Source organism: Megalops cyprinoides, chromosome 2 (genome assembly GCF_013368585.1).
Source record: "Megalops cyprinoides isolate fMegCyp1 chromosome 2, fMegCyp1.pri, whole genome shotgun sequence".
In the NCBI taxonomy this organism is placed as follows: Eukaryota; Metazoa; Chordata; class Actinopteri; order Elopiformes; family Megalopidae; genus Megalops; species Megalops cyprinoides.
The window spans coordinates 58,556,741-58,580,606 of record NC_050584.1 but is presented as its reverse complement, the minus strand read 5'-3'; the positions used below and the strand labels follow the sequence as shown (position 1 = coordinate 58,580,606).

The following is a 23,866-nucleotide window of genomic DNA, read 5'->3' as shown; positions in this document are numbered from 1 at the left end:
ACTCTGAAAGTGGGGATCCCTGCGGGGTGCGCCCCTCTTTTTTAGCCTGTCATTCACACTCTAACCGCTGCCACGAGCTGTGAACGCCCTCGCCACTGCGCCCGTGCGAGTGTTTCACAGCTCTACAGAGACCATAAACTGCAATATGCTCAGTAATGGTTTTTTAAACTGCCCGCTGCCGTGTGTGTTTATGTCCTCTAAAGCTATCCGCTGTTGAATCTGCCACCAGGACTACCGGCCGCGTGACAGCCACTCTTGTTCTTTTGGTGTTTTAGTAATCAGCAGCTGGCAGAGGGGCTGAGGGTAAGCCAATAATTACTACACAAAATAACATGCGTGGGGTCAAGACTGTGTGAAGCAGTGTGTGCAGGTCTGGAACATCTGCTGAACAGTGTGGGCCCAATTTAGAAAGCCTTCCGTCGCGAAAGAAATGAAACGTAGGGCCGTGTGATTTCCGAAATGTGGGGCTCGGGGGGGGGGGGGGCGACACCGTACCTGTGGCAAAACGGACAGCACAGGTTCTTCCATCAAAGTGCGTCGGGGCTCTGATGTCACGTGATAAACCTTTCCCTTTCATCTGCAAATCAGACGAATATTCTGCATCAGACACCATTTGACTCTACTCGCAAATGGATTGGTTTTGTATGTCATGTTGTGTTTGACACAAATAACTAGGGTCACAGTGATCAAAATGAGCAGCGCTGGAATGATGCATGGGATCCCCCCCGGTGAACGAGAATTAATATGTCAGTGGAGCCAGCTTTCTTATACCGGCTGCTTACCATATAGTCACTTCCCACTACCACTGTTATGATTCATACAAGGATAATGAAACCATATTCTTCTTATGAAAAAAAAAATGCAAAGTCTGTTCTTCTTGTTTAAATGAAAACTTGTGCAAATCTCTCTAGTCATACATAAACCTCACCTGACCTTTAACTTTTAGGTGAAATAGCAGTGTACAGCCAACGCCAACAGATTGATATGGTTTTGAATCTCAGACCATGGCTTGTTTTGATGATTGCATCACTTAGCTTTAATATCCTTTAAATATGTATAAACCTTTTTTTTTCATAATTTTCATCACTAAGGAGATACGTATGCTGAAACAAGATACATTGTAGATTTAAACTATGTTAATCCATGTTTACTAAAAGAAATAAAGAACTGATTGTGTCTTGCAGGACTTTGCAGATTCAATATTCCGCTTGGTGACAGAGAAATACCAGGAGCTGGCAGACAGCTGCACTCCCTTGCATGCACGTCACAAAGTCTTGGCAGGAATCGTAATGACCAGAGGTATGGCAAATTTTATTGACTTTTATATCACAGTGAATTATTGAACAAGTCCAATATAGCGAGAAGTAGTGCATCCTTGTTCACCTGCAGAGTGCAACATTAGAATAGTGTGAGGATTGACATTAAATATTTAAAATGCTTCTTTATGAAAAAAGGTTAGGCATTGCTGTGTCCTTCTCAGTCAACAAAATATCAGAATGTATTTTTCCTTGTTCATAAATGCTGAAAATGTTCAAGCATAATGTTCCAGATGCCATTCAAGTGGTATTCAAATTCTTTAGATGTTTTTAAAGGCCACAAAATTTATATAGATTACGCTGTTTTTTTTTTTTTTTTGCGCCTGCTGATTTCCCTGAATGTCTGTTTGCCTTTTTTCTCACTCACCTTCAAGATTCACCAGGTGATTGGCTTAGAAATGGCCATTCTTGAATTTGCTGTTCCTTATTTATGTTCAAGGCTTAAAGAAGCAGTCTTTATTTTATCTTACGGCCTCAAGAAGCAGTCTTGGGGTCAGTGCTGGATTACTATCTCTGTTCCCCTTTGAGAACTGCGGCTCATCAATTTCGACTTCAGTAAAAGCCCTGCTTGCCTTGACCCAGTGCAATTCCTCTTTTCCTCCTGACTCCAATAATTGCTCTGTTTGTTTATTAATAAGTGTGTTATCTTCAAAGATCCAGACGCAGGCTACCCAAGTATTTGCGGTAAGCCAGCAGACACAAACTAGACAGAAACACTGGGGGCTCCATTCCTATTTCTCAAGATGTGTTGGATGTTACAGACTTCTGCATGCACCACCAGAATATCAATATGGGAAAAAACTTTGAATCACAGGAGTCCCTTAATCAAAGACTGCACAGGGGCTTTAGCCTTAGTGAGAGTGCCCAGCACTGGAATCCTTTTTGGTTTTTTCATCTCTATATATAAACCAAACAAACAGAACCATGCACACATGCCAAAAAAGCATAAATGATCTAATTTAAATCTTGCTAGGTACCGATGCTTAGAGATAGAGGTTTTGCTCAATCCATCAGATATACAACACAATGTTGAATTGATGCATACAAAACCAAATATAATGAAAGTTGTTTTTTACGCATCTCTTTTTTGTAGGATTCAGAGCTCAGACGATCAGAATGTGCCTGCTTGCTCTCTTGGTGGGAGTGAAACAATGTGTGATTAAAGGAAATGGTTCAGAGAGGGAGTTAGAAGCACTTGAGGCTTCTGAAAATGGTGAATAATACTCACTGTTGTGGTCAGCTGTGGGCTTTTCAGTTCTGTCTGAAAGATTTACGCTTAAATTCTTTACTTATCTTTTGATATTTACCACTGCATTCTGATTCATATATGAGGCATTGATTTATTTGGAGGGACGGAGGTTAGGCATTCACAATCTGTTTAACAGTGGGAGGGGAGGTACACTATTGCTGAGCTTGAATTGGTGATATATTTGTAATAGATTCAATTAGAAATATGTTACTAGGATTGTCGAAGCATGGCACTAATGTTCATGAAATTTTGTTTCATTATTTTTAAGATATATTTTCTATTAAGCGTGGTTCCTTATGAACACAACATTTTGACCTTGTTTTATTTTACAACCTTTTGCAACGAAAAAACAACATATAAAGGATCATTTTATGAGGGTCCTTTAGCTTAATGGAATGTAAATGAGTCTATCAACAGTGACCTTGACAAGTTCGTTTTATTCCAGGCTAAAATCATTTTAATGCTAATTTGGAGTTCTTAGAAATAATTGCTTATTACCAAAATAAATTTCTGTCCATCCGAAAAGATTACAAAAAAATAAAGCTTAACTGAGAGAAAGCCTAATCTTTAAAAGTTTTGGAGTTGCACTTTCATTAGTTTTGCGGGTGTATGGCAGATGAAGGTACCGGTAAGCTGATTTTTCAGTAATTTCCCTGTCTGAGGGGAAAAGTCCATCTGTAATGGTTCCTTATGAGATGATTGCCTCATAAAGTAATTGATGAACTGCATTTTTAAAACAAAACTCATTTGGAAAATGCCCGTTTAATGGTACTTATTAACCTCACTTCAGGAGGAAGGGCTTTCCCCAGCAGAGCTGCACTTCCTACTGTAAACACCATAAATTACCAGTGTTCAGTTTAATGTAGCATGGTTGTGGAGCAGCCGTTGTGGAGCAGCTTTCTCCCGCTGTGCTGCATTGGGACCTTCGGAGTGTGGCCTGGATGATTGACTCAGGACTCTGGATCAATCAGAGTAGTTACTGTATAGCAATAAGGCGTACTCTACAGCAAGAAGGTATTCTGTTCTCTATGATGGTGATATATATATATATATATATATATATATATATATATATATATTCAGTATTTTAACATTATCAAAAAAAAACCTGATTCATATGTAGAATCACAAGTTGTGCAGTTCCCAGAAATTAAAGGAAAAATTGTGGGAATCAGTCAAAATATATATATTTCTTGCTTAAACTCATTTGCTTTATGGAAATTTAAGGATGAGTCCTGTTAGCTGTTACATTGAATTCTTGCTCTTGTGTATGCGTCTTATAACTGGTGGCACACAATACTAGAGAAATGTAAGCAATTTCCCTGAGGATCTAGACTTTGTGTTAAAGAAATGAGATTTATTTGTTAAATTAATAATGAATACAGCTTTTAAATTGAGTTTAATTTTTGTTATTGTGCTTTCCAGGATATTAAGTGTCAAAATTTTTAGTTATTTCAGTTGACGGAAGTGAAGTTAGCGTGATGCCATTTTGACTGTATGTTGCCAACAGACATCCGCAGCCAATAATTAAGGCAAAGTTAAGGTTAGGGTAAGAGAAAGCATTATGAAGTGATTATGCCATTGACTCGACACTCTCCTGTCAGGCTGTTTCAAAAATCAGCTGTCGTGGTTTCTGTGACTGTGACTGCAGCACACATTTAGCTACTTCAGTAACTACCCTCCACCCTCTCTGTTTTCTTTGAGAGCCTGACAATTATTCTCATTTTAAAACCAAATAGGCTTGTTGGCTGCTCTTTTCCTGAAATGTGTGGCGGACTAAGGGGACCTTTGCTACAATTTCATGCAGAGATAAAGGAGAGGGAAATTATTGCATGCTTTTCGACTGCAAAATTGATCCAAACAATTGCTAAGTGGAAAAGCAGAAGGGGGGGGGGGTGGGGGGGGAGAAAAAGTGAGATAGAGTGTCGCCATGGTCCTTTCAACTTATATTATAACCCAGAACAAACTGATGCTTTGAGGTAATGTTGAATATAAATTAGGCCTGCGGTGTTTGGTGCCATGCTGTGCGAAAACCTGGTGCTGGCTACAGAAGTAGAGGACACAGACACTGGTACAATTTTCAATGCACCTTGCATAAATCTCTGTGGTTCTGGCATGGATTCTGGGGATCATTTTTGAAGTGTTACAGCCAGAGCACCTCTCTGATTGATTGTATTAGTGGAGTTCCTATAGCAGTGTGTGTGAGAACATCACTCACTGTGGATTTGCTATGCCGTAGACTTTCGGACTGTCATTCCGAGATTTGTTCCCATGCCAGTTTTTCTAGCCCGGCGTGAATGCTCATAATTCACTCTGTATCAAGGAGTAAATTCAAATCACATGCAAGTGGTCTCCTAAGTCTTCCTGATATACACCTTCAAGAATGGTGTTAATGGCAGTGGGAATGCAAATATAATGGGCTCTTTTTTTTTTTTGACCAAGCATCTCTGTAAGCCTGTGCCTCATGCACTTCCACCACACCACCACACTGTGCGTCTGCAGCCCAGTATTGTATCCCTGTGCAGAACTCAGAAGTGTAGGACTAGGGACACACTGATGTAGTAATTGCATCGGATTAGGCATAATTCAGTTGCAATACAGCGATAATAAATTCATAATATATTCTTTTTTTTTTTTTTTTTGGTATTTAGTAATGGAGATTTGATGGAGTGAGGATTTATGGACTCCAGTCAGACTAATTTAGACAAGCAAGGCGATTGCAATATCAAAGGAGTCTGGCCCATTGATAATCATGAAACAAAATTCTTCAATTTAGAATTTCGCCAAATCACAAAATGACAAACTGTTTCGTGGCCCCGGGAACATACCGCGCAATCAAACTACCACGTGACTTGTACGTCTTTAGGATTGTTTGTTGCTTTACTCTGTCCATTACTCGTCAGTGCGATGACATAAAGTACTTTACAAAACCATTAGTCCTGATCCATCGCTCCTATTGGTTAGTTTGGGCAGTTGTGACAGTAGTCACTATTATACCATCGTTGCAGCATCATTGCGCTTTGACATACAACATAAATATTGTAACCGATCCAATCCTCATCCCTAAAAGCTAAGTTACTGAAGATGGAAATGTTTACCATCTCTCGCGAGAAATAAGTAGTAAGCAAGCCACTGAACTGTAAGTTAACATGAAATGAACAAAGACATCTCAAAAGTCAGCTTGTTAGCTTATACTCGTTCACTGGCCACCTCGAAAATCCGGCCGCACAATTTCGATAAAGCTACAGTCGTAACAAGCTAACTACTGCTTTAATTTATGGTTAATAAAAGGTTAATTTTAGTACCCTCGTATTTACACCAGTTAAGCAGAGTTCAGTCAGTTATGGATCAAACCTGAGGTAAATCATAGATATTTGCGCGGCTGGGGAGTTTGTTATCCGAAGAAAGGAAATAAAAGGGAAAGAGCGTGTTTCATCATGTTTCATTTTTGGTTTCTTATCGGATCATTTCTCGGGGGAAAATCGTTTGGTGAAATGTATCCTGTCGTGAGCTGAATGTATCATCTTGCGCCTTTTGATGATATGAATTCATTTATTTATTTGTTTCTTTGTTTGTTCTTAACGTTTGTGAATTACTCAGTAATGAAAGAAACTCTAAAGACAAAAGAAATTCTCTTGGCTCCCCGTAATTACAGATCGTCTTCAGCAATGCACCTCGCGAGAAATGGTTTTAGACACCCGTTAAAGGGATCAAATGGGGGAAAAAAACACATGCCCAAGACAATGTTTTTGTCATACGATGATATGGCATGTGCATCCTTCCAATACACATTAATGAAACTGAAAAATTCTCACTAGCTAAAAATGAGCATATCACAGTACACAAGGTAATGACTCAGATTCAGTATAATTGCAGTTCATTACTTTGAGCAAAGAATAGTAAAGGAATATTGCCTTTTTCATTCCTTGTACAATTTTATGAGAAGTAGGTGGTAAGAAAGGAGCGCACTTTCATAATTTCATTACTCAAAGTGCACAGCAGCCCTAAGTGATATTCAGACTTATCTCCATGTGTAAAGCTACTATTGTTATTGACAATAACAACAGAACACATCAGTAATAACAATAATATAACAATTCTTCTTTTTCTTATTATTAGTAGTATTGTCTTGCCAGTGTTCTTTCTCTGTCTGTGTCTCTCTCCCTCTCCCTCTCCCTCTCCCTCTCCCTCTCCCCCTGTCTCTCTTTCTCTCTCTCTCTCTCTCTCTCTCTCTCTCTCTCTCTCTCTCTCTCTCGCTCTCTCTCTGTGAAGGTGAGGCACCCTTGTGTGCAATGCCATCTGGGCCATTGGAGATAAAAGTTCATATGTTACACTCTGCCTCTAGGTCTGGCAAAACCACTGAACCCTGAATTTTGAAAAGATTGAGAGATTTTGTCGGTCTGAACAGAAAGTACAGTTAAGCATGCTGAGCCAGCCCGTCACACTCTCATGATTTATACTGTCAAAAATCCTGCTGAAGCCTTTTTTTTTTCTTCTACTGTGTTTTTGAATTACAATCAAACAAATAGGGTAGACCCTGGCAGGTGGGTCTTTTTATGCTTGCTTGTACTTTTCTTGCTGTTCTCACAAAAAATCATATCTAAAAATCTGACTTCATCTGACTTGTAAAGTCATATTCATATAATGTGTGCTAGTGGTGTTCACCTTTCGGAATGGAAATATATTCTCGTGGTGCATGCAGTGGTCATAATTCAGATATTGAATTTCACAGGGACTTACCAGGGGTCAAGTGAATGGAGTTCAGTGTGTTGGAATGTGTGTAGCCTGTGCTTTATGTTGATTCATTTTTTCCCCCCTTCAGAAATAAAACAATCCCCCTTTTTATTCATGACATGATATAACCCACCTTAAGGGATGTTAACAAACCTGTAGGTATTCATTTAACCGTTAATTTCCCTATCAGGGGTCAGTGTTTCCTTTTAAGACAGAGTGGACAGGAGATGGGGTAAGGTAATAGGTTTGTAAATGTTGACACTCATGTTAAAACTGTCAAACCTCGATTGTTGAACTAAATCTTTGTCTACGTAGAGCAATTGTGTGGGGTTGTGTTATGTGTGGAGGTACCTCTTGGCTCATTGCACTGTTCTTAATTTATTTTTTCAGTAATCCATGGTGTGATCCAGTTAAGCACAACTTTAGACTGTCAAGAGGGAAACAAAAAATAGTTCTGAGTGATAAACCTCTTCTCTATCCTCATTCCCAATTTTTCCAGTGAGCCCAAAACTCCCTAATATTTACATCTACTGGTGAAGTAAAATATGTTTTCAGAAAAGGTGTGAACTATGATTGAAGAGATTGTGTGAAGTATGTTACAAGCAGTAGTAATTAGAAGTATCATAAGAAGCTTTTAATGTTTGAGTCAATTGCATGGTGATTAAAGTCTGGAATGGGTTCACCAAATACATTTCAGACTGATATATAGATCACTAAATCGATTGATGGCATTATAGAGATTCATCTTTGTAAAATACCGGCCACAGTAGGAAAGATGAACTCCATTTAAGGCATTAATCTGTATAAATGTACAACTAATATATATATATATATATATATATATATATATATATATATATATATATATATATATATTTATATATATATATATATATAATACTTATATAAAACTGATTTTTTATTATTATTTTTATACATTTTTTAATAATATTTGCTATTAATGAGGAGCAGTCTTGAAAATATACAGTTTTATCATGTTGACTGTTGATTGAAATTGTGTTTGGTGTTTTTTGTTTTAGCGATCAGCAAAAAGCATTGGTTTTCCTGGGTTTTCAGGCAGTGATCTCACCTATGTTTAGCAATGGTGTGTTAACTTACCCTGCTTGTGTTTGCGTGTGTTTTCCTGTTTCTCTGTTTCTTAGGTTTGGATCTCAGACACGCACAAGTGGTGGCATTATCGACCGGTACAAAATGCATCAACGGGGAATATATTAGTGACCAGGGACTTGTGGTCAATGACTGCCATGCAGAAGTAGTTGCTAGAAGAGCATTCGTCCGCTTCCTATATTCTCAGTTGGAGCTGTTTTTGAGGTAATGAATACATGCTTTTTATGAAAAAATGAATGCATTACAGTACCTCCATCAGCAATTATCATTTACATTAAGAGTCCACATTCTGAATCATATTGATATTCTGAAAGATGTTATGGTGTTATGTTAAATAACTACATACTTTATTAAAGTCACTCTTAAAGTAATTTCTTTTAAGTGTTCATTAAAAGCACTAGTACAAAAACTAAATAATATCAAGTTAAATTATACAATCTAAGTGCATATTGCTTGTCTTTGTTGTTTTTTCCCTCTACATTTTATGCAGTAATTATACTCTTATTAGCACCATGGTAACAGCACAAGTTCATACGCCAAATACACTCCAATAATTAAGCCCCATAAACCATAATTACTGCAAAGACTGTCTCCAGCTAAAGATAAGTGATAGTGTTGGGGATGCATTTTACCTTAATATCAGCATTTTTTGTTATCAGAAGAGAGCCTTACTTTTTATTAAAAGCGTTAAATCTTTACATCTGGAATTTCCATGCACATGCCTCTTTAATCATACACTTGTTGCCACAAGGAAACAATCTTACCTGCCAGACATGGCATTAGCTGCTGTCACAAACCACTGGCTTTCCTTGGCCGTCAGAGCTGGTAAATGGTCTCACTGATGTGGCACATCTGTCGAGAGAACGCCTACCTCTTTTAATGTCATATTTGCATATACAAAATTGACCTTCGTCGCCCAACAAAGCACGATCACGTGTACCCTGCATGAAATCAGGCCTCGGAGCTGAGCCGGGCGACTAATGGGGAGCAAATTTCGCGCGCGCAAAAAAAAACGGACTGGATGAAATGCCAGCATTGCCATGCTTTCCCAGGATACGAAAGAGCACGCCTCAGAATAAATCTGTATTCTTATATGCTGCTCATTGTCAGGCCATGGAACAGAATCCATTAGGATTTTAATAATGAACATGTGCCATGCTGACCAATCAGTGGCGCATGTCACACTGGTCATAGGGTGACATGCCGGAACCCTGTGTGGTTCAGGCTCAGTATGGAAATTATGAATTATTCCTTAGGGAATTATTACAAAGAGGTGAGGGTGTCCTTCAAGAATCCATCCCCTAACACCCCAAACTGGAATAAATAAAAAAAAAACTGCATATATCCGTTAAGGTTGTAGAGAGTGGGTATATACACAGTGTTTTGGCATGAAGATAATGAAATTAATGCACATACTTTATGAAATGTACTGTGCATGTTTGATATGTTTGAATAAGCACACGGCACAATTTAACTGGCGATTAAATACACACACCTAAGGCCTGATTCAGTACAGCCACAAAAGTGGTCCGGCTCAACTGAATTTCACTGAGTGCTACAATTATACCTTTTTTAGATTGCTTGCACAATGTTGAATTCTGCTGTCATTGAAATAAAAGGAAAAGGGAACATGTGGTGAAAAGTAATGCTTGCTCACCTATGAATTCCGCAGGTAAAGACAAGCTGTTTAACGGTTTAGATTGAATCAGGGGCTTTGGTGTTCATTGTTACCTTTTACCATCACCGCTGCTCACTATTGACCAGCGGCAGAACAAAAGCCATGTACTTCAGGGGGAGTGTGAATGGTGTTCATTTCCTCTCCTGCTGGCTGTACAGAGAGCACGCAGGTTAAAGTGCTATTATTTCCCCCTTAGAGGTGATTTATCCTCTGCTCACTCAGCCAGAGTAATGCGCAGACGCCGCTATGACAAATAAATAAAGTACTGTAGTCAGGGGAGCCCTAACGTTTATTACCAGCGTTTTTGTTCTCCACAACAAGAGAGAGGAGAATCTGTCTACTAGGAACAGCATGGGGGGAAACTCCTGACAGGAGAGGAAAGCGTGGAGTGCATCCCCCCTCTCTCAGCTGCACGCGGTGCACCATCACCCCGGCTTCAGCTCTCACACTCTTCTTCTTCTTTATCCCCCCCCCCCACACCCCCACCTTGTCTTTCTGAAGCAAAAGGAGAGAGGACTGGGAGCAATCAATCTTCGTCCGACACAAGGAAGGGGGCTACAGGCTGAGGGAGAACATCCTGTTCCATATGTACATCAGCACGTCGCCCTGTGGGGATGCCCGCCTCAACTCCCCCTACGAGATCACAACCGACCGTAAGACGGATCCCTTCCTCAGTCCTACCCCCTCTTAGCCGGGCTTCTGAAGGGATCGCTCCCGCTTCCCGAGATTAGTAAAGCAACTGTAGAGTGTTTTTTTTTTTTGCCGGGCGCCGTCAATCCTGCGCCGCGGCTAAAGAGTTTTTTCTTTTGAAACACGAGAAATGCGAGAACGGATGACATTTTAATGCTCGCTTGATCAAAATTGACGTTCATTTTGACTCTTAAGCTTTATGTGAGAGATGTGAGCAGTTAGAAAAGTAATCACTTTTTGGGGCATTTTTCCATCAACAATATTTTCAGAGAGGCAGATTTTTCTATTCATCCATCGTGGTACTGTATCATTACATTGATGGTCAGGTTTTATCAAAAAAAAAAGTCTGAAACAAGTTAACAATGGGAATATGAAAGAGACAGACGCCTTGGAAAGCTTTGAACTTTACTTGGTTGGTCATTAAACCTTTTAAATGTTCATCAGTCAGCTTTTACAGATTAGAAAAGTACTTATGCATTAGGGCTCTGTAATACCTTTTTTCCTTTTCCTCAAGACTTCAGAGAAGAACTTAAAGCTTAAATTTGCCCTTGAGGCATCAAGTGAACCATAGCAACCGTAAATCCCTCTTTTTGGTCTTTTAAAGTAATATTTCTGAATGACTGCATTTTTTATAGAGATGAAAGAATTTTAAATTATTCTTCAGACATAAATACATACACACATGCATGCATATGTTGTAAAACTGAGAGTAACCATACATAAAAAAGTGAAAACTACTCGCTAGCTCACATCAAGGATGACATCCAAGGATAAATCCATCTAAAGGTGTAAAGCCAAGTAATTCATTCCTGAAACATGATCATGAATATGTTGTAAGACTCATATTTCACCTATGTAGTCTGAAATGAATCCTATCATGAGCAAAATTTCTGCAAAAATATCTGCTGAATGTTTCCCACAGTGTACATGTCCAGCCTTGCAGGAATTTTCAGTAGTGATACCTGGCCTATAACCAGCTTAAGCTATAGCTAGCTAATGAATGGTGTATTTGAAGGTAATACAGTTAATTTTGATGAATAACGCTACACTAAAGTGCTTTTCATGACTAATCTTGTGATACCTTTGGTTAAAATATTGTTAATTACTTTTTGCAAGTGTGTAGGCGTTCTCTTGTAGCTGTGCAATTTTAGCTGGGCCTATTCACTGTAGTGGCAGGTGAGTTTGAGCAAAGGTGTTGCTTGAGAGCCAATGAAAAACAGTTCTGGACAGCTATATTATTGGCTGAGTTTATGAAGGGTATCACATGCTTAAGCAGTGAATGAATTTCAGTGATGACACACAAACGCTTAGAGCTATAGGCATACAGAGCATCTGAAAGCCTTGTTGAGGCATTGAATCAAGTGAAATGAGTTAACTCTACTGTAGTTTGAAGAAACTTGTTTATTCTTTTTAAATGTACATTTCATGCTCTCTTTAACTGACACTGGAATAAGTTCTGTTGAATGAAGCTTAAATATTATTTAAAGATGCTGAATCATCTCTGTTGCTGAAACTCATTTTACATTACATTTATATTTATACAGTTGGATATTTACTGAGGCAATTGTGGGCCCAAGGGTACAACAGCAGTACCCCAGCAGGGACTCAAACCAGCAACCTTTCAGTTACAAGTCCTGCTCCTTACCACTATGCTACACTGCCACCCTTCATAACCTGACTGATAACCTGCATGCTTGTGCCTGCTCTGATGTGGCCCTTGTGTGATGTATGATATATATACACGCTGTAATTGGGCCCAACTGACTGTCTTCGGCCTCCTGTCCTACTCCAACCACCCCCCCCCCCCCCCCCTACCCCAACCAGTACACAGCAGCCGGCACTTTGTGAAGAAGTTCCACGGCCACCTGCGGACGAAGATCGAGTCGGGGGAGGGAACGCTGCCCGTGCGCTCCCGCGGGGCCGTCCAGACGTGGGACGGGGTGCTCCAGGGAGAACAGCTCATCACCATGTCCTGCACGGACAAAATCACGAGGTGAGGCGAGGGAAGGGAGAACGCTGGAGCAACGTCCGGCAAACGGAACATCGTAAACAGTCACAGGGGAGATCAGATGTAGACAAATTTCGCTCCGCACAGAGCAAAAGGCTTTTGTCAGATGGCTGGCCTGGCTCCGCGGTGACATTTCAGCGGTGGGAAGAAAGTACAATATATTGATTTAAGGTTTATCTTTATTAAAGGATTAGCTTTTATTAAAGACTGGGATCTCAGTTTAAATATTGCATTATTATAAGGCAGTTTAACAATAGGAGGAAAGGTTGCCTGATATTTGCTTTGTGCGAGGGCATTATCTGCCTGGAGCCAGGACAGTGGCTTTGTGCTCTGCAGCGGGCTGGTCATCACAGGTTCGGGTGTCGTTCGTTTGTCCAATAATAACTCCAGTAATTTAAAAGGCCATGGCAGGAAATCCAGAACCTATGAGGGGCTGCAGAATACATCACCATTTGTCTCTCTGCAGTTTCTGTGCCTACTCCCTCACTGCAAGGCGCGGTAAATAACCCATCCTTCCGCTGGCAATATTGCCTCGTAACAATCTGCTTTGGGGATTATGAAATAATGCATGATCCAGTCGTACAATTACGTGAGCAGAGGCAAACATGTTCGTGTGTTTCACAGATTTGTTCTCAGCCACAGTATTTATAAGAGCTCTGAATTACTGTCAGTTGTGTGCAGTGATATGTTAAATTCAAGTGTTGCTCATACGCAAGCTATGTTATTAGCTCCTCGCTGTGAGACAGATTTCACGTGGATGTGTTTGGTATATTTGGTCAATGACACTGTCAGTGGTGACTTAAGTGCTCAACATTTTTTTTCTCTGATCCCGACCATTAACCCATTTTTCAAACAAACAAACCAACAAAAAATCGACAACAAAAAAAGGCAATCCAAAGTTTCAATCCCTGTCGCTCCTTTCAAGAATACTTCAGCTGGGTGGGGGGGGGGGGGTAGTTTTGTAAAGCCGGCATTGTGTGGGGGGATAAAACGCATGGTGGTGGGCGCCCCCCTCACCCCCCCACCCCTGCCGCTGTTAATTTGACCAATTTGATTCAGTTGGCCAGGGCTGGAAACGGCACGATTAAATCTGGCCAGGTCACCACAGGGGTGAAAGCAATTACTTTACAAAAAAATAGAATAAGAAGGAAAGGGACATCCCGCTTTTTCCCCCAGCTCCACTTTATATCTCTGTAAATTATACCGTACTTCCATTGAAGTGAGCGGGTCACGGGGGCAGCTAATCAAGGTCACTGTCAAGAGCAGCCGTGAAAGGAGGCTTAGCATCTTATCCCCTCTGCCCGGCCCCAATCCAGCAGGCCCATACATCTCTGGCGCCCAGCACAGGACCAGTGTTGACATGTTTTTTGTGTTCTTCCTCCTTGTGCCTTTGCTTCCATCATCTCCCCTCACTCATAAAATGACAGCCCGTCTGCTTTGGCACACAAAACTATTTTATGATAATGAGATACAATAAAAAGTCTCTTTTTTGTCATTATTATTTTTTTTCCAGTTGCAAAAAGGAAGGGGGAACCTGATTGACCAGAGTAGATGTTTAATTAAGCCAATGACTGTTTTAATTGAAGGCTCAAATGGCTTTTGTATGAATATTATCCTTTATATTCCATTTGAGTTTTATGTAGATGAACACATTACTTTAATGGCCCTGCGTTTACGGAGCGCAAGAGAGAGGGGGAGAGTAGGAGGAAGAGATGGAGACTCCCCCCTTTAAATTCTTACAGCAGCCAGATGGCTGTCTTTTCTTGCATGAGATTAAAAGATGTTTCTAATTCACAGCACTGCTTCCTGGGCAAATTAATATTGCAGGCTAAATCGTCTATGTTTTGGGAGTGGGAGAGAGAGAAAAAAAATCCTCACATCAGGCCCCCTTTTTTCCAACAATAGGTGTGACAGATCCTCTCAACAGATTGTTCTCCAGGTACACCGGGCCATGTTTGAAGCCATTTGGTAATTCTTGGAAAGTATTCTGTGTTAATTGACTGTTCGGGGAAGCAGGAAAAAAAAAAATTGCTCATTATTAATCATAGACGTAGATGTGAGGCAACAGCAATAATTGCAGTAATGATAAAGAGGCATTAATTAACAAAAAGAACAATGATGTAAAAATTAGCAACATGTTTGCCACTGATTGCACTTTTCATAAATTCATTTAGCCACCAGGCATGAGAGCACGTAGCCCAGGTTTCGCAACAAACACGGAAAGCCACAAAAAGATTTTTGTGGAGTAAACATGGAAAAAGTGCCCAGTGTTCCCAGTGTTGTCAGTTTGCTCTGTTACATTACTACAAGTGTAACCTATGACCACAATTATTGCATTAAAGTTGATCCAGTATTTCTAGAATGCCATTGTGACGTACTGGTATAACGGCCTCTACTTATTGCTTCCAATCTGTCACATTCTTTGCGATAAAAGGCCCCTGGTTGCTTGCACATAAATCCATTGTTATTTGTAAGTACGTTGTCCAGTTTTAGCAGAATGGTGCCTCGTACTTTCTCAAACCAGCACTGCCATTTTGCACAGCGTGCATCTGAGTTAATTGTGTGTGTGGCTGTTCTTTGAGCTAATCATGAAGACTTGGCTATAACCACTCGCCTGAAGTCTCACCACAAACCAGTATAAAAGAACACCTGCACCTAAACGGTTACCTAAGCAATTCAATTTATGATAGTGTTGTTTAGATGTGCTGAGTTCATTCACAACATATTATAATGAAAACCAAGCATGTAGTATTCATAGACCATGTACTCATAGACCACGTTTCAGTAGATACAGTGTGTATTTGAAAAAGCATTTTGAAAGGTCTGAGAACCTCACTGCTCCATAAAAAAGTCTGATTTGAATTGTGCAGTGATGATTTGACATGGATCAATGTTGGTGGCAAGCCTTAGACTCCGGTATCTCTTTCAGTTATTATTATTAGTAGTAGTAGTACCAGTAGTAGTAGTAGCAGTAGTAGTAGCATTGGGTATTAATAACATACAGATATCATTATTATATTTTGTTGTTGTTGTTCTTGTTTGTTTGTACAATGTATTAACCTGTGCAGTGTATCCCTGTTTTGTAATGGGAGGTCATTGGGTTGATCTAAGCCAAACACTCAGAGTCAGCTGTTCATCCTCGTAATGAGCCCCAGGAGACCTATAAAGTCAAATGTGTGAAAAGCTTTCATGTGCTGTTAGTCTCCTTTTCTGAGGCAAGAATACACGTACATGTGCTGTCATTAAATCCTGCGTCCACAGTAAGAACTACCCCAGACAAATAGCTTTGGTCAGGTCACATATTCATTGAGAAGCCACTCTGCCATGGACATCCCAGTCTCACTTAAGATAGCATTTGTACCAGCAATGGAGAAAGTCTTTGCATTAATGATGATGCAGTAGATCCCTTGTGAAAAAAAATTGCAGGTGGCTGCCCTTTCCGTGTTTCCTATCTTAATTATATTAAAAAAAAACAGCAAGCAAAATGCAGGTGAGAGCACATTAACCTCAGACGCTGCTGATGAGTATCAAGATGCTAACGTGTCCTTGCGGCATAGCGGGGGCAGGACCTTCGACCTCCCATGCAGCATGCTTAATGTGTCGGCCTAGTAGTGGAGCAGATGGAGTGTCGGGGGGCAGGTAACAAAGCAGCGGCCCGACAGCGTTCCATGACACTGACCCAGGGGTCTGTACCGGTCCCTCAGTGGTGGAATGAACTCCCCATGGAGGTTAGGACAGTGAAATACCTGTCTTCCGACACAGACTGAAGACTCACCTCTTCAGACTGCATCTTGGTTCAACCTCAATCCCTGCCCTCTAACACCTGCTACCTCTACCATATGATGTTTGTTTTACATATATGTATATATGTATTGTGATGTATTTTGGGTTCTGTGTGTTCTGGTGACTGATGTAGTATAGTTGGCTTCTGTTGCCTAGTCAGATTTCACAAGTTAACTTGTGGTAGGGCTTGAATGGTGTGGGAGTGTTGGTCTGGTCTGGGAGTGTTGTTAGCCCGGTCTCATGTAACTTAGATGGACACACTTACGTTCTATTGTGCTTGATGTTGCTGTGGATGATAGCGTCTGCTGAAATGTATGTAATGTAATGTAATGAAATGTGTGTGGGCAGGTGGAATGTGCTGGGAGTCCAGGGGTCGCTCCTGACGCACTTTGTGGAGCCGGTCTATCTGCACAGCCTGACGGTCGGCAGCCTCCACCACCCGGGACACTTCTCCAGGATGGTGACGCACCGCCTCGAGCGCATCGGCCCTCTGCCGACCTCCTACAGACGCAACCAGCCCCTGCTCAGCGGTACTGTATCCAGATCAGTGTTCTCCACACACGCCTCTCTGTTAAACTGAAGTTCAGCATGGGGGGGGTTTCGGGGGCTGAGGAGATGTTCATTTTGAAACGTCGAATTTTCCCCCAAAAGTGAAGTGACGGTCAATTTTTTCATATTCGTAACAAGTATAAGAAGTCACAGAGAGGCGGTTTAGATGTTTCTTTTTTGATGTTAGCAAAAAAGCAGTGAATTAAATATGAGCCTAATTATTTTGGTAAAAGGAGCTGGGGGAAGAAAAATTTTATGGCATTATACTATGGAAAAAAAAAGCTTCTCAACTCCTCAGAACAGTGTCTTAGAGACTCAAAAGTGGTGACTTGTCAAAATGTGTAGATTATCTCAGAATATGTTGGTCCCCCTGTTCATTTACGTTAATGTGCAATTTTGTGATAGAACTAAAAATAAGGACTGTCTCTGTTTTGCCTCAGAGATCCATAACAACAGTGCTCATGCAACATGTTGATGTAAGGGAGCAAGCAGCTAAGCACAGGCAACTGTGTCTGTAATCAGGAGGTTGCAAGTTTAAATCCAGGGGTACTGTTTTTAGGCATTTAACCAAAATAGCTTCAGTAATTATTTTGGCTGTGTAATTGGATGATATGTAGGAATGTGAACTATGGAAGAGCATATGATTACCAGATAAACGGCAATAATAATGTTTTCCTGAACTCAACTGCTGAAGCCTGACTGTTGCAAATAAAATGCATAACACTTAAAGCAGTCACTCAAAATTGAGGACAAAACAAATTACACGTGTTGAATCTGGGCCTTAGTCACTGAGCTGTTCTCAAGACACAGTAATTAGGTGTCACGAGAGTCATTATTTTGAATACATAATCTTAATGAAGATTAATAAATGTACAGAAAGTGCTCGATAATGGTGGTTATTAATGAGTTATCAATCCATAATTGATCATACTTATTACTGTTGTACTCCTGGGCTTTTTGGGTTTTTTTTATTATTTGCATTAAGTCCTGTGAAATTTATGAAATTTACTACATTGTGTTGTGTTGGTAGGTTCTCTAGATCAAGAATACAGAGATCTAGAATCTCAGAGAAGTGGCATTCTGTGGTATAGTAGTATTTCCCCCCACATCATTGTGAAAATATGAAAAATATGAATGTTTTGCCTAGAATCTGACACAAATATATGTCACAAACTGGAGGTTATACTCCAATTTTTTTATACTTCTTTGGCAAACTGAGTCGTGTGACCTTTAAGGGTGGCCAGCAGGACCTAAAAATAAACCGGCTTCAAACGCACGACCAAAATTCGCTTGACTTTGACTGCCGCTTCTGAGACAGGCTGAGGCAGAGAGAGATTGTCTACCTTTGTTCTGGAGGCCACCACAGAGCTTTCACCAACAAAAGGGCTATTGGAGAAGGCCTATCCCAAATCAGTTTAATCACAGACCTCATCAGAGGCATTCAGTATAGAAGCCCATGAGGAGGGGATTTGGGGGGGTGGGATTTTAGAAGGTGGGGGATTTGGGTGGTGGTGGTTGGGACTTGGGGGGGGGGGGGCACCCGCTTTTCTTCAGATAAGTACTGAGGTCCATTGACCCTTTGCACTGACCGTTTGATTCCTGATGGTGGCTCCCCTGTGTGCCGTGACCTATTTGTTGTACAGAGAGCTGGCTTGATTATTTTAGGACCCTGGACCCTGGTTCCTTGTACACAATGGGCCTTGATTATCACCTGCAAATAAATTCTAAGCTCACACCCACATTCATGCTGCACACACACACACACACACACACACACACACACACACATATGATGTGTTTCAGGGGAGACTGAACTACCACTACAGATACCAACAGTAGCATGACCACATAACTGTAGCAATGGTAGAATTAGCAATAATAATAGTAATAATAATTGTTATTATTATTATGATGCAGATTTGTTATGCATAAGATTGCTTACAAAAAAAAAAACAAAGAGCTAAAACAAATGCAGAAAAAGGGTCAAATTTTAATAAAATGAAGATACAAAATCTTAAAGTTAATAAGCAAGCAATGTAAAGTAATTAAAATGAGTTGTGAGGCACTTGAGGAAGAGGAAGCTGTTCATGCATTGCGTGAAAGATACAGAAGTCCTTTACGTTAAGGGCGTTAAATGGGATCTGAACAGTAGAAATATTCCTAAGCATAGGAAAAGAGGTATTAGTTTAATAAGGGTGTGTTGTTATGCTACTTTTGCATTTGCTGTAAGCCTGCTGCCCTAATGATCACACCAGCCCAGGCACACTGAAAATGAGGACGATGAGAGAGAAGAGAAGCAGAAATGAATAAGAGCCTTCCAGTAGAAAATGCACTCCATTGACATTTTTTAAACTATAATTCCAGTGCCAAACACGGATGAAAAAGGACCTTTTTCAAGATAATTCAGTTTTACATCTAATATGTAAGAATATCTGCTAAACGAATAAATATGCTTGTACTGAAACATGAAACTAATATCCTTAGGCTTTTGCATTGCTTATAGCACTATTATGAGAGTACTTATAACTACAGTTTGTAGTCGAGAAGCATTTGCTGTACTTAAGTCTGTTCTTAAGAAAAGACCTATAATATCTTATTTTGTATGCAGATTGCCCCAGATTCCTTGCATCTGGTGCCCATTGAAATTCATTGAAAAAGTTTGGCGTTGATTGAACGGCCTAGTCGGACTTTGTGTCTCAGGACCGTGTTTACCACGGAGATAGCGAGCCTCAAATGCTCGCATTAGACACACGGACACATTTCCTCTAATGAAACGATCACAGCCAGCATGCTTAATCGGCCCTTTTTTCCCCTCAGCCTTCAGTCGACTGCTCCCAGCGGATCGACCGCATTCGGACTCAGCACCTCAAGCTTTCACCCTTTCAGCTGGCTTTCTGTGTCAATCAGTACAACGAACAGTTAAACAAAAAAAAAAAAAAACTGAAACTGATGCCATGATCATGTTGGAGCTGCTATATTTGTCTTCATTCTATGAGCAGACCTCTATACCACTGGTTACTTACTGAAGCAATTCTGGTTAAGTATATATGTCACTCAAGGGGTCAAACCCTTCCCTACCATTCAGGTTACATGTTTTATTGTAAGTGCAGTTATTGTGTTATTTATTCGCCCAGCAGATGTCCTTACGCAGGGTGACTGGCATGGCTTGTGTTTTACATGTTTTCCATTATGGCCTTACACTGTGTGAAAGCAGTGTGTCAGCTTATTAACTGCTACACCACGCTGGGGTGGCAGCGTAGCAGCACAGCAGTGCTGGTTATGAGAGAGACAGGCTAACAGCCATTTTCCGTCGTGAGTCTGTGGTGTATGCTGAGCCTCCCACTCCCAGACTCCACCATGCCCATGCTACCACTAACCCCTTTCCCACTCACACTCTACCACCCCCCCCCCTCTCCCTCTCACACTCTACCACTCCAGCCCTTAACACTCCCCCCTCTCCCACTCACACTCTACCACTCCCACTCACACTCTACCACTCCAGCCCTTACCACTCCTCACTCTCCCACTCACACTCTACCACTCCCCCTCTCCCCCTCATACTCTACCACTCCAGCCCTTACCACTCCCCCTCTCCCACTCACACTCTACCACTCCCCCCTCTCCCACTCACACTCTACCACTCCCTCCTCTCCCACTCACACTCTACCACTCCCTCCTCTCCCACTCACACTCTACCACTCCCCCTCTCCCCCTCATACTCTACCACTCCAGCCCTTACCACTCCCCCTCTCCCACTCACACTCTACCACTCCCCCCTCTCCCACTCACACTCTACCACTCCCTCCTCTCCCACTCACACTCTACCACTCCCTCCTCTCCCACTCACACTCTACCACTCCTCCCTCTCCCACTCACACTCTACCACTCCCCCTCTCCCCCTCATACTCTACCACTCCAGCCCTTACCACTCCCCCTCTCCCACTCACACTCTACCACTCCCCCCTCTCCCACTCACACTCTACCACTCCCTCCTCTCCCACTCACACTCTACCACTCCCCCTCTCCAACTCACACTCTACCACTCCAGCCCTTACCACTCCTCACTCTCCCACTCACACTCTACCACTCCAGCCCTTACCACTCCCCCCTTTCCCACTCACACTCTACCACTCCCCCCTCTCCAACTCACACCCTACCACTCCCCCTCTCCCACTCACACTCTACCACTCCCCCCTTTCCCACTCACACTCTACCACTCCCCCCTCTCCAACTCACACCCTACCACTCCCCCTCTCCCACTCACACTCTACCACTCCAGCCCTTACCACTCCCCCCTTTCCCACTCACACTCTACCACTCCCCCCTCTCCAACTCACACCCTACCACTCCTCCTCTCCCACTCACACTCTACCACTCTGGCCCTTACCACTCCCCCCTCTCCAACTCACACCCTACCACTCCTCACTCTCCCACTCACACCCTACCACTTCTCCACTCCCACTCCACCCACTTCCACTCCAGTTCTACCACTACTCCACTCCCAGTGTGCTACCCCCCTACTCCCACACCAATTCTTCTATACACCCACTCCCGCTCATACCCTACCACTCCTCCACTCCCACTCCACCCACTCCCACTCCCACTCTAACTCTACCCCACTCCCACTGTACTACTCCCCTAGTCCCATTTCAATTCTACTACTGACCCCCTGCCTCTTTGTATCACTCCCTCTCCCACTTCTGCTTTCTCACTCACTCACCTGCCCCCCCCCCCCCTCCAACCCCCCCACTCTCCTCCTCATGGCCGTGTTCTCTGCGCCTCCCGTCTCAGGTCTCAGCAGCAGCGACGCCCGGCAGCCAGGGAAGTCCCCCTGCTTCAGCGTCAACTGGACGGCGGGAGACCGCCAGCTGGAGGTGGTCAACGCGGCCACGGGGAAGACGAAGGACTCGGGGGCCTCGTCCCGGCTCTGCAAGCATGCCCTCTTCACCCGCTGGGCCAAGCTGTACCGCAAGGTGAGTGCCGCACGTCGGGTCCCGCTTCCTGACGAGAGAGGGCCCGCCTTCCTGTCGCCAGGGAGACAGGCGCCACGTCTCTCCGCCGCCCGACACGCCTCTCTCACCCCCCCCCCCCCCCGCAACAAAGAAATCTCCTCCCCGAGGGCGTAAATCTGCCAGTCTCCTCAACAGCATGTGCTATTTAGCGGCACTGTCGTATGTAGGGAGAGGGTGTTGTGGCACAGTGTGAAATCACAGTAATGTTTTACCCCAGCGTGGTGATCGCTGAGACGTATCGGTGGAATGGCCCGCACCAGTGCCGAGCGAGAATTCGAGAGCGTTTTAAATGCACAGGATCCTCATGCAGTTCGTCTTCATCTGCAGCTGCTTTGAAGCCGCTCATTATAATGGCTTATTCTATTAGCAAACATATAGCGCGGTTTTATTTTCATCATGAAAATGTTTGTAACGCATATCATTGCGGTTCCAAATGGTACCAGTTAAAATTTAATGACTACAAAATCATAATTATTTTCAAAAGCACTTGAATGCCTTCCCGTGGAAGGGGGGGGAAAAAAAATCTCTCCACGCTCAATATCACACGCAAAAGCAGACACAGTAATCTCAAAAGAAACTTTTTATTCCCCCCCAAGAATCCTCACTGCTGCTTTTTTTTTTGCAACAAAGAAAATGCACAAAAGCACAGAGAATGTTAAATTGCTTGTGAAATTTAAATGGGAAGATTACACAGCTGTTGAAGTTTCCCGTTTGTGCCGGCTCATTCGTTTTGTTTTGCCCCCCCCCAACTCCAATCCTGCCTCCTCCCCCCCCCCTTCCTTTCTCCTCCGCAGCTGAGCACGCAAGAGCCAAGCCGTGGGGAGACGGCGCTGATGTACTGCGAGGCCAAGCTGGCGGCCAGAACGTACCACACTGTCAAGCAGCAGTTGTTCAGATCGCTGCTGGAGGCCGGGCTGGGGACCTGGGTAAAGAAGCCACCTGAGCAGGACCAGTTCCTGCTGTCTGTGTGAGGAGGGGTTGGGGAGGAGGGGGGAGGGGTGGGGGCCAGACGGGCACCCAGCGTTGGCTCCCCCTGCACGAGGGCACCCAGCCCGGGTGGCACCTCCGCCAGAGAAGGCTGGCCAGCTCCTCCCCGACAAGGAGAACCGGGGCCCATCGCCCCAGCGCCAGGGAAACAAAGAGAGCAGCCTCCGGCGGGCTTCGAGCTCATTTCACCGTCACCCTCCCCCCCCCCCCCCCCCCCAGCACCAGCACCACAACCACCTTCAACCCACCCCCACCCCGCCGCCGTCACTCACTCCCACCCGGGTTGTCACGGCAGAGAGTGGTAACCTTCGCCAGAGTGAAAGGCGGCAGCTATCTTGTCATCAGCCATTTCTGGCGGTTTATCTCTGCAGAATTCGGCATGGCAGAGGCGCCCAATTAAAGCCCCTGTCAGTGTGACACGCCGCAGAAGACCGGCTCACTAAACTAGTGCTCCGCTCCGCTCTGCGCTCCCTTCCCTGACTCCCCCCCCCCCCGTCTCTCTCTCTCTCTCTCTCTCTCTTACTCTCGCTCCCTCCCTCCCTCAACAATCAAAAGCCAAGAACAGGGTTTGACATTGCAGAAACAGGTTAACTCAACCCCCTTTTCTGTGCGGCGCGGGAGCGAAGACACAAAAGAGGTAACAGGTAACGGTGACACAGCGCAGAAATGGGTGCCATTAGCCCAGCTGCAGGCCTCTGCAGATTGTTCTCTTTTCTCTTTCCCCCCCCCCCC

General features: G+C 43.0%; 1 protein-coding gene across 1 annotated transcript in view; it reads left to right on the top strand.

Moving 5' to 3' along the window:
- The window catches only part of adarb2 (adenosine deaminase RNA specific B2 (inactive)), a 134,236-nt gene extending 111,118 nt beyond the window's left edge, over positions 1–23,118 (top strand). Inside the window, exons 4-10 of the mRNA XM_036521280.1 lie at positions 1,185–1,299; positions 8,463–8,631; positions 10,607–10,758; positions 12,620–12,788; positions 16,935–17,116; positions 21,927–22,108; positions 22,942–23,118. Coding sequence (XP_036377173.1) covers positions 1,185–1,299; positions 8,463–8,631; positions 10,607–10,758; positions 12,620–12,788; positions 16,935–17,116; positions 21,927–22,108; positions 22,942–23,118 — 1,146 coding nt within the window. The remainder of the gene's footprint in view (positions 1–1,184; positions 1,300–8,462; positions 8,632–10,606; positions 10,759–12,619; positions 12,789–16,934; positions 17,117–21,926; positions 22,109–22,941) is intronic.
- Positions 23,119–23,866: the final 748 nt, after the last annotated feature.